Source organism: Mytilus trossulus, chromosome 4 (assembly GCF_036588685.1).
Source record: "Mytilus trossulus isolate FHL-02 chromosome 4, PNRI_Mtr1.1.1.hap1, whole genome shotgun sequence".
Classification (NCBI taxonomy): Eukaryota; Metazoa; Mollusca; class Bivalvia; order Mytilida; family Mytilidae; genus Mytilus; species Mytilus trossulus.
In genome coordinates this window covers 94,758,772-94,771,074 of record NC_086376.1, presented here as the reverse complement: position 1 = coordinate 94,771,074, position 12,303 = coordinate 94,758,772, and the positions used below count along the sequence as shown (strand labels likewise).

Sequence of the window (12,303 nt, the reverse complement as noted above, 5' to 3'; positions counted from 1 at the left end):
TTGTCATATGGATAATTCCTGTCTTGGTACTGAACTTGTTTGCTATCTTTAAAATGACGGACTGAACTTGATCATTTACTATAATGACCATACTATAAGGTGTTATTACGCAAACTAATGATTCCTTGGTGTTGCAGATTCTTATAAACACCGCCGACAGCAGACGATATATTAAAGAATTCTTGATATCGCACGTTCGTCATGTTATACGCTATTTAGTAGACTATTTCAGGATATAATTAATTTCTGAACAACACTATTATTTACTTTTAAATCATACCTTAAGGGTTATTTATGATGTATAATGTATAGTAGGGTCATGATTGTTAAGAGTAATATTTTTATACAGTGTTTCCTGGATGTTGTTTGTCTTTCCGTGTTCTTTAGTACATTGTAGTATATTTTAATTCAAGGGATGGTTTTTGCTCAATTAAAACATTCACGCACCTTGAAACCTTCTATATCTGTCCCCATTAAATAAAGTTTTATTCATCGTCTATGTTACAAAATATCTCATTTAGAAGATAATGCTATATAAAAAAGTGAAATAACAAAAATACCAACTCTGAGGAAAAAACTCAAAACTGACAGTCCGCAATAAAATGGCAAAATCAAAATCTCAAGCACATCTAACAAATGGATAACAACTGTCGGTTTCCTAACTTTGTACAGGAATGTTCTTATGTAGAAAAAGGTGGATTAAACCTGGTTTTATAACTAACTAAACCTCTCACTTGTCATGTATGACAGTCGTATACAATTCAAATATATTGACAACGATGTGTTAACAAAACAAACAAAAATGTTAAGTTAACATATAAAAAATAGGAGTACAGTAGTCAACATTGTGTTATAATCTTAACCACTATAACACAAATAAATATGTAACAAAGAAATACAAAAAGACATTTGTAGACGAGTTCATTTGATATTCATGTATCTAGATCACTGCGTTTTTATACCTACATTTCCAGTGTCAAATAATACTAGTAATTGAACGTTTTAATGGCAGTCTAAGACGTATAAATAAATAAAGACCACGGACCATGTGGTTAGATATAATTAATCATCTTTGTTATATTTCCGAATTGCTCACTTCCTTTCACAAAATAATAGATCCCACCAATGGCTACCTTTTATTGGCTAATATCTCCCGCCAACTTGTCATGTGACACGTGACATTATTACATGTTACGGATTATCTGCTATCAGTGACAGATTTTATTGGAAGCTCGTATTATCCCGCGATTTAGTTTGATAGTTTGTTCGTACGACTTTTCTCTCGAAATACTTGTCTCTCTTGATTCCGTTTGATTGGTTTGCGAGGTTACTGACTTCCTTATTTTAGTGCAGATGTATTGTGTATCTTGTCACTAGTAATGACACATCTATCATGTTATTCTGGTGATCTCATTATTTATTCGGTTTTTCCAATCATGGAACTCTGTGATGACTTTGGATCAAATACAAACTTTCTGCATAACTTCTTTTTTTCAAAATATCTTTATAAGGTTATTTACATAATATTAATAGAATGATGAATGTCATTTCCTTTTCATACCAACGAATTCTTCAATAATTTGTTTGTCTAAGTGGTTCACCAAATCAATGCAAAATAAATAAGGTAGTGGTTATTATATTAGATGTTGTCAAGTGTAGATTAAGGTGCAAACCGACGTACTATTGTATTTCAGAGAAATCAGAATACTACTGTTAATCACGATTATTCTTTTACAATTCATTAAATACCACTGCAATAAAAAGGACTCAGTATATACATTAAGGATGTAACTGTTCGAGTAATCACTAGGGCCTTATAATCTTATTGCACATTGTTGTGTATTTATACATTCTAAACATATTTTCGCCGGTTGGTAAGAGTAGTTGTTTGGAAACACTACATTTCATTGCATGGTTGCAGTCTGAGCAGAAAGTTGAGGAACCAGGGGTATGTCAAAGACCGTTTCGTCCTTTTCCTAAAAAAAAACCATCGGAAGGGATCAAGACCTTGTTAATAAATATTCCGTATCAATTTCACAAATAATATTCGATGGTCTTGGTGTATAGATTCTGCGAACTGACTTTTTTTACCATCTTATAACGTGTTATATTCCTCTTTAATTTGTCTTTGTTCAATTGTTAATATTACTTTTACTATTAGGCCTGGTTTTAGTGGTATCCGTTTGACGTGGCTCAGTACTTATATATATGCATCCCGTCAATGTGTTGTTTGTATTATCTTTCATTGTAGCTGGTGAACATTGTACGTGAGACTTTTTAGTGTTTCTTTGAAACATTTGACGTGGCTCTGTACTTTTAAACATCTCGCCATTATGTTATTGTTCTATTATAATTTAGAAAATACTTTGAACGAAAAAGCGAAAAATAAAAAAATCCAACCACTGAACCAGAAAATACAATCTTTTTGAGAGAAATTAGTAAGAAGTTGTATACACTGAACTTTGGTGGGGTTCTAAAATGCAATTACAGAATGTTGTCAAAATCAGGTGGGACTTCAAATAGGAGAATGAAAAAGTAATCTTAATTCGTTTGAATCAGTTTAACTTCGGCTTGTGAGCTTGAATATCTCTTTGGTATCTTTTGATTCCCTTTTATGCTTTTAACCTTGAACTAGAAAACGTTTCTGAGGCAACAGAACAACAAATTTCAATATCTGCCGGACTCGACAGAGTATGACAAACGGCAGTAATTACAAAACATTATATTATTGTTATATAAAAGATTAATTTACTAATGTATTTATCAAAGTTGTACAAAATCGAACATGTAAAGTTGTTGTTTATAGTTAACACGTGTTTGGGTAATTATAGTAAGGTCGGTTCGATTGGGATATTGAGTTCATGCACGAATGAACTCAGGTGGTTTAAAGTCATTCGAGCCATTGCAGTCAAAGTGTACAGTAGCATTTTATTAGTTTCTCTCCAACTTGTTCTTTTCGTAATATGGCAAGTTTTGAACGTGAAGATCCTCTATGACATTATTGTACTGACTTAATAGATAGAGACATGCTAACCAAAGTTGCAGACATAACCTTGAACAATTTCTTGAGCGGAACAATTTATTACGATTGCTGATAAGTCACCAGCAGGAAGGGATACAGCTAAAGAATACCTGTCATACGAGCTTGCTTAGGTTTCCGATGACGAGAAGAAGATTAGGTCCGCTGCAACACGGACCTTGACGCACCAAGTAAAACAAGTAACACGAGCATGTTAAACATCAAGGTGATAAGTATTGTTTACATAATGTATAGTTTTTCATCATATTGAATATAAAATTATATTTAGATACAATTCAGTACATGCCATTTGAATATGAAAAAGATTCCCTCTTCATGATCTGTTTTGGGAAATGAGAAGAACATATATATATATAATATGAAAGATAAATTATATAAATTCATTCGTTTTAGACAGGATTGATAATGGTTATTGTATCCCGTTTATTATGATTCAACCAGTTTAACTGTTATATTTATCAAGAACTATATAAAAATGCGGAATTTGTTTCAGAAGCTTATCCAGAGAAAGGATTTGTAAAAGGGGATAATTTTTTACCTACATGTAGTTAAACAACACGTTTGGGAATATATAATTTAGTTCTCCTTTTCATGGTATCCAGTTCAGTATACATCAGATTTTTAATGAGTACTAACTATTTAAAAAAGTATAGAGTTAACATGAGCTTTAACTAAAATATTATTATACAGTACCCAAGAGTTTCAATTTGATTATTGTTGCATAATCTACCACTGGGAATGATACTAGTACATTTCTTTTAAGTTATTACTTTTTGAGTAACTATTTTTCTTAATTGCTGAGCATATTTGAGTTAAATCTACTGATAGTTATATTAAGGCACTAGACTATTAATAATTTAATCCACTGGACAGGTTGTTATTTGAGCCGCTGGGTTAGTTGTAAGTGAAGCCACTAGGCATGTCGTAATATTAGCAACTTGGCTATTGTTATTCAAACCGCTGGACTGTTGTCATTGAAACTACTGGGCGGGTTTTATTGAGGCCACTATTCGTGTTGTTATTGAAGACATTGTACAGATATATGTGTTATTGATGTCACTGGGAGTGTTTTTATTGACGCAACTTGGCGTGTTATTAATGACGCCACTGGGTATGTTGTCATTGACGCCGCTGAGCGAGAAATTATTGACGCCACTGTGCGTGTTGTTATTGACGCAACTTGGCGTGTTGTTATTGATGCCACTAGGCGTGATGTTATTGATGGCACTGGACAGGTTGATATTGACGCCACTGGGCGTGTTGTTATTGAAGCCACTGGGCAGGTTGACATTGAAGCCACTGGGCGTGTTGTTATTGAAGCCACTGGGCAGGTTGACATTGAATCCACTGGGCGTGATGTTATTGACGCCACTGGGCGTGTTGTTATTGAAGCCACTGGGCAGGTTGACATTGACGCCACTGAGCGTGTTGTCATTAAAGCCACTGGGCGTGACGTTATTGACGCCAAGGGACAAGTTGTTATTGACGCCACTGGGCGTGTTGTTATTGAAGCCACTGGGCAGGTTGACATTGACGCTACTGGGCGTGTTGTTATTGAAGCCACTGGGCAGGTTGACATTGACGCCACAGGGCGTGTTGTTATTGACACCATTGGGCGTGTTGCTATTGAAGCCATTGGGCATGTTGACATTGAAGTCACTGGGCGTGTTGTTATTGAAGCCACTGGGCAGGTTGACATTGAAGCCACGGGGCGTGTTGTCATTGAAGCCACTGGACAGGTTGACATTGACGCCACTGGGTGTGTTGTTATTAAAGCCACTGGGCGTGATGTTATTGACGCCACGGGACAAGTTATTATTGACGCCACTGGGCATGTTGTTATTGAAGCCACTGGGCAGGTTGACATTGACGCCACTGGACGTGTTGTTATTGACGCCACTGGGCGTGTTGCTATTGAAGCCAATGGGCAGGTTGACATTGAAGTCACTGGGTGAGTTGTTATTGAAGCCACTGGGCGTGTTGACATTGACGCCACTGGGCGTGTTGTTATTGAAGCCATTGGACAGGTTGACATTGAAGCCACTGGGCAAGATGCTGTTGAAGCCACTGGGCAAGATGATTTTGAAGCCACTGGGCAGGTTGTTTTTGACGCCACTGGGCGTGTTGTTATTGAGGCCACTGGGCCGGCTGACATTGAAGCCACTGGGCAAGATGCTGTTGAAGCCACTGGGCAGGTTGTTATTGACGCCACTGGGTGTGTTGTTATTGACGCCACTGGGCGAGGTATTATTGACGACACTAACCGAGGTAGTATTGACGCCACTGGGCGTGATGTTATTGACGCCACACGGCGAGGTATTATTGACACCACTGGGCGTGTTGACATTGACGCCACTGGGCAAGATACTGTTGAATCCACTGGGCATGTTGTTATTCAAGCCATGGGCTAAAAGCTAATCCATTAGGCATGTGGTTATTGACGCACTTGGTTTGTTGTTTTAGACGCCACGGGGCAATTTGGTATTGAAGCAACTGGACAGGTTGTTTGTTACGTCACTGGGCAGTTTGTTAGTTTGTTATAGTCGCCACTTGGCAGGTTGGTATTGAAAACATTGGACAGGTTGTTTGTAAAACCACTTGGCAAGCTGTTAATGAAGACGCTTGGCTGATTATGGTTGAATCCACTGGACTGGTAGTTATTGATGCCGATGGACAGGTTGTTGTTGACGCAGCTGGTCGTGCTGTTATTGAAGACACTGGACAAGTTGATATATAAAACCACAATGCTGATTGTTAAATTAAGCCACTGGGCATGTTATTATTGACTCCACTGGCCATGTTAGTATTTACGCCACTGAGCATGTTGTAATTGACACAACGGGGGAAAATTATTATTAATGACGAGGGAAAGGAGGCGGTTGAAGTCACTCGGCAATTCGTAATTAAAGCCATGGGTTAATAGTTATGTGACGCCACTGTGTAGGTTGTTATAGACGCAACTGAGCGGAGTGGTATCGAAGCCGCTTGAGGTTGTGTGTGAAGCCAGTGGGCAGTCTGTTGGTGAAGACACTTGGCTTGTTCTTATTGACGCCCATGGGCAGGTCGTCGTTGACGCCACAATTGAAGCCATCGGGCGTTATGTTATTGAAGAAACTTCAGTCTTGGCAAATTGTAGTTAAAGCCAATGGGCTGATAGTTAATTAAGCCAATGAACATGTTATTATTGACGCAACTGGACATATTTTTATTTTTACATATCGGCATGATGTCATTTGAGCCACTGGTCATGTCGTTTTAAAATATAGGCTGATAGTTATATTAAGACACCAGGCATGTTATTAATGCCACTGGACAGGTTGTTTGTAAAGCCAATGGGCCGGTTGTATTTGAAGACATTGGGCACGGTTCATTTATTTTACATAAATAAGGCCGTTAGTTTTCTCCTTTGATTTGTTTTACATTGTCTTATCGGGGCCTTTTATAGCTGATTATGCGGTATGGGCTTTGCTCATTGTTGAAGGCAGTACGGTGACCTATAGATGTTTATGACTATGTCATTTTGGTGTTTTGTGGATAGTTGTCTCATTTGTCAATCATACCACATCAGTCTTCTTTTTTATATGTTCTTATTGACATCAGTGGGCAGCATGTTGTTGAAGACACTTGACGGGTTGTTGTTGAATACACTCGGCATTTAGTAATAAAAGTTACTAGGCTAATAGTTAGTTATTTAAGCCACTCGACATGTTGTTATTGACGCCATTGGCCAGGTTTTTATTGAAGATACTGGACTTGTAGTTATTGCAGACTATTGGGTAGTTGTTGTTGAAGACACTGGACTTGGTTTTGAGGACATTGGATTGATAGATGTTGAAGACACCGAGCTTGTTGTTGAGGACATTGAGTTGATAGATGTTGAAGACACTGGGCTTGGTGTTGAGGACAATGGGCTGGTTGATGTTGATGACACTTGCAGTGGCTTGGCTTGTTGTTGTTAAAGCCACTGGGCATGTTGTTATTACAAACACTTGGCGGGTAGTTATTCAAGACACTCGGCATGTCGATGTTGAAAACACTGGGTAGGTTTTCGTTGAAGACACATGGCAGGTTGTTGATGAAGACTCTGTATGTTGTTATTGAAGACACTGCTGACTGTTGTTGAATACTTTGGACAGGTTGTTTAGTTATTGAAGACACTGAGCTGGTTGTTCAAATTCTCGGCTGGTTGTTAAAGATACTAGGCTGTTTATAATTGAAAACACTGGACAAGTTTTAATTAACGGCACTTGGCTGGTTGTTGTTGAAGACACTAAGCATGTGGCTTTTGATGAAGCAACTAGGCTGTTTATTATTTAAGTAACTTAATTAGCATATTATTATTTAAGTCACTAGTCCGAATGTTTAGACAATACTGATTGTTATTGAAGCTATAAGGCTGAATTTCAGACATGTATATTGGTATATTATTTAACAAAATTAATTTCTTTGAATAGTTATATTAAAGATGCTGCTATACACCTTGATTGATATCTAGTTAGAATAGCTTTCAACAAGTAGTCAAATGTTCATAGGTTTCGTCTCTCGTATACAAGAGCCAGTGCTAACACCTGTACTTCTGATAAGATCTTTTCTGAAACATAACGGGTTAAAACAGACCAGAAAAAACGATGGTTACGTTAGAGAAGACGTTCCCGCACAGTCAGTTATCTGTTCATAGAAATTCAAAAATTAGATAAATATTCAATGCTATTTTCCCGTTCTTTGTGTTTCGAGAGCACTTGTCTCTGCAAGTGGCGTCTCCCATGTAAGAGTTTGTGGTTATTTGATAAATATTTTATGTTCGTTTGAGTTTACGAATTAGAATTTAACTTATTATATTTAAAGTTTGATTATAATCTAGAAAATATGTCAAGGCCTCGCTTGAACATTTTGAGATAAATACTGACGTAAACAAAGCAATACATTTAAAAGAAGGTGATTTGGTGTTCAATAGGTATCAAATTTACTTTATTTGGTCACCAGCGAATTAATTCAAGACGTGTTTGTCATTGATTGAAAGTACGGGATTTATATATATATATATTAGAAGGCTATTTAGGAAATGCTTGCTGACCAATATTTCTTCAAACAGGAAATCAATTAAGAATGGCATATGTTTATGTCGAACGCTGGACATTAATCAAGTGTTACTTTCTTTTACAAGCACTTGGTCGATACCACATATGGTGAAATGATAGTTTCAGAGGGTATAACCACAACCAATAATTATGTGCTTCGCTACTGCATTGATTTATAAAAAAGTATTTCGTAAATTCTCCTTTGATAAATTTACCATTGCTGCCTCGTAATATTTAAAAATTTAGCCTCACATGTCTGGTCTTAACCCGCGTCTGGCGTACTAAATTACAATCCTGGTACCTTTGATTAGAAGTATACCAAAACGGTGATTTATAATTTAATGTGTTTTTAAAACCATAGTTAGGTCTAAAATTGGACATCAGGAATCATTCTAGAATACAATTTCATACGTACATATAATTCTTTTTTTTGGAAATCTTAGCCAAAAAAAAATTAGCAAACTATGTGGTTTGTATAATGAATGATCTTTATTATATATAACGAACTGCGTCACTTCCCTGTACAAAAGTAAAAAATGAACCCTCATTTTACATTTTATTAGCTTTTACCGTAATATAATTGGTTAGGTGACATATGTGAACATGCATCCTTTAGTCTTCCGGACGAACTTAAATCAATCTCAGCTTTTGTTTGGAGCTTATAATATCCAAATACTCAGTTATATATTTCGTTTACAAATTTTCCATAATCGTTCTTGTCTCTCTTGATTGGTTTCTTTGGTTTCTGAATGCAATGCATGTTTTGGTGCAGTTGGAGTTTTGTTTTGTCAGCGGCTATCAAAAGTTTATCATTCTGTCCTGCTGATCTCATGATTTATTCAAAAGTTCCAATTACAGATCTCTGTTATAAGTATGGATCAAATTACAAAGTGTTTGCATAACATCTTAGTAAGACAAAGTCATTTTACATAACATTAAGAACATAATGGATATCAGTCCCCTTTTTCTAACCATTGAAAGCATTATTTTGCTTTTTGAGGTACGTCAATTCACTGCGTCATTACAAAATATGGACAAACACAATAGTTATTTATTGGATGGATTATAGAAGTGTGATTTGGGAGCAAAAGTGTCATATTGCATTTCAAATAGACCAGTGTACTGCTTTTAGTAAAATTTATTCATTTGCAAATAATCAAAGAAACGTTGTCTTCAAATACATCTTCAATAAAATCAACGGTACTAATTTTCTTGCACCAGATGCGCATTTCGACAAAATATGTCTCTTCAGTGATGCTCGTGGCCAAAATATTTGAAATCCAAAGCTTATATAAAAGATGAAGAGCTATAATCCAAAGGGTCCAAAAAGTATAGTCAAATTCGTAAAAGGAATCAGAGCTTTGCATGAGGGAGATACATTCCTTAATTTATAATAATTTCTAATATTTTGTAACAGCAAATTTTAATAACACAAAAAATCCGTATTTTCATGCCAGTACCGAAGTACTGGCTACTGGGCTGGTGATACCCTCGGGGACTAAAAGTCCACCAGCAGAGGCATCGACCCAGTGGTAGTAATAAAATCAACGGTACCAATTTTCTTGCACCAGACGCGCATTTCGACAAAATATGTCTCTTCAGTGATGCTCGTGGCCAAAATATTTGAAATCCAAAGCTTATATAAAAGATGAAGAGCTCTAATCCAAAGGGTCCAAAAAGTATAGTCAAATTCGTAAAAGGAATCAGAGCTTTCCATGAGGGAGATACATTCCTTAATTTTTAATAATTTCTAATATTTTGTAACAGCAAATTTTAATAACACAAAAAATCCGTATTTTCATGCCAGTACCGAAGTACTGGCTACTGGGCTGGTGATACCCTCGGGGACTAATAGTCCACCAGCAGAGGCATCGACCCAGTGGTAGTAATAAAATCAACGGTACCAATTTTCTTGCACCAGATGCGCATTTCGACAAAATATGTCTCTTCAGTGATGCTCGTGGCCAAAATATTTGAAATCCAAAGCTTATATAAAAGATGAAGAGCTATAATCCAAAGGGTCCAAAAAGTATAGTCAAATTCGTAAAAGGAATCAGAGCTTTGCATGAGGGAGATACATTCCTTAATTTATAATAATTTCTAATATTTTGTTACAGCAAATTTTAATAACACAAAAAATCCGTATTTTCATGCCAGTACCGAAGTACTGGCTACTGGGCTGGTGATACCCTCGGGGACTAATAGTCCACCAGCAGACGCATCGACCCAGTGGTAGTAATAAATAAAGGCAACAGTAGTATACCGCTGTTCAAAACTCATAAATCCATGGACAAAAAACAAAATCGGGGCAACAAACCAAAACCGAGGGAAACGCATTAAATATAAGAGGAGAACAACGACACAACACCGAAACGCAACAGCACACAGAAACGGACCAAGCAACAGACAATACACCACGAGAATAACAAATATAAAATCAAAACCAAATACATAAATATGGGATAGACAAGTACCGTGCCACGTCTTATCTCAAAAACAAGAGAAAACAGAAAGGACCCAACGTTAAAATGCAACACACACACAGAAACGAACAATATTATAACAATGACCATCTTCCTGACTTGGTACAGGACACTTTTAAAGGGGAATAAAAGTGGTGGGTTGAACCTGGTTTTAAGGCATGCCAAACCTCGCACTTTAATGGCACAGTTAAATATAACATTGAAATGAAAACAAAATATTACAGGACTACAATACAAATAAAAAGCAGAACATATAAGACATAAAAGCATGATTAATAGATAACAAAAAGCATCAGGTTTAAAATTCAATACGCCAAAAACGCGTCTAGTCCACACGAGACTCACCAGTGACGAAAACAATACAAAATTGTACAGCACTGAAGATCAAAAGTTGAAAAAGTTTTGCCAAATACGGCATTGTTTGTATGCCCAGGATAAGAACATTCATATTATATAAAATAATTCACACTATTGCAAACAATAAAATAATAAATAATAATAATAAAATCAACGGTACCAATTTTCTTGCACCAGACGCGCATTTCGACAAAATATGTCTCTTCAGTGATGCTCGTGGCCAAAATATTTGAAATCCAAAGCTTATATAAAAGATGAAGAGCTATAATCCAAAGGGTCCAAAAAGTATAGTCAAATTCGTAAAAGGAATCAGAACTTTGCATGAGGGAGATACAACGTGTATCAATGATTTCATACAATATGTGTTATAAACAAAGTACTGCATGTTTTAAATTATAAAAAAACACCATTAACAATAATCTTATATCAATGATTTCATACAATATGTGTTATAAACAAAGTACTGCATGTTTTAAATTATAAAAAAAACACCATTAACAATAATCTTATGTAAAAATATAAACCACTGTCATAAAATAAAAACATTTTTACCTCATTGATCCTGGATACAAAAACACTCAAGAATTTGTTAGACATCTACAAAAGACAAACATTAACAATAAAATAATAAATAAAACATACTGCGTATTTTCAAATTTTTTGAATGATTTTTACTTGAAATCCAACAGAAAATGCAGTTACGATATTTATAATCTTACTGGACGTGCTTTCGTATTTATAAGCCAAGCTGCCTTTAGTAATATAATTTGGATCCTCAATACTCTTCAACTTTGTACTTGTTTGGCTTTATAATATTTTGATATGAGCGTCACTGATGAGTCCAATGTAGACGAAACGCGCGTCTGGCGTTCTAAATTATAATCCTGGTACATTTGATAACGTTTGTCCGAGGACATCACATTGTAACAACAGAGAGCATGGATGCGTATGTATATGCATCAAAACAGTTCTTAGAAATTTAAAGTTCATAAGCTGAAAGCATCTCTTTTGTCGTAAAGTTTTGATTGTAACGTTAGTCTAGACGTTATGAACTATCGAGTTGACCTCCAAAGACTACTGATTCGTCTTTATATAAGAGTTAAATTAAAGGTCACATGAATACAGATTAAATAAGGTCGAAATATTCACTTCCAAGTGAATATTTTATCATTGATGTTTGTTAGCTTATATTTAACAAATTGAACCATACTGGATGTTAATACCGATTTATTAATCCACTTTCATAAACACTATACAAAAACATATTTCGATTTTTTAAAGATCTTGTAGCTAGTATTCCTTTAAGAATATCGAGTATTTTGTGAAATTCACCTTTAAAGAATTA

The 12,303-nt window shown here is 35.8% G+C and overlaps 1 protein-coding gene across 1 annotated transcript in view; it reads left to right on the top strand.

Annotated features, from left to right (window-relative positions):
- Nucleotides 1-5,672: 5,672 nt before the first annotated feature.
- The window catches only part of LOC134716922 (angiopoietin-1 receptor-like), a 116,597-nt gene continuing 109,966 nt past the window's right edge, over nucleotides 5,673-12,303 (top strand). The window contains exons 1-2 of the mRNA XM_063579941.1: nucleotides 5,673-5,765; nucleotides 6,772-6,954. Of these exons, the coding sequence (XP_063436011.1) occupies nucleotides 5,673-5,765; nucleotides 6,772-6,954 (276 nt within the window). The remainder of the gene's footprint in view (nucleotides 5,766-6,771; nucleotides 6,955-12,303) is intronic.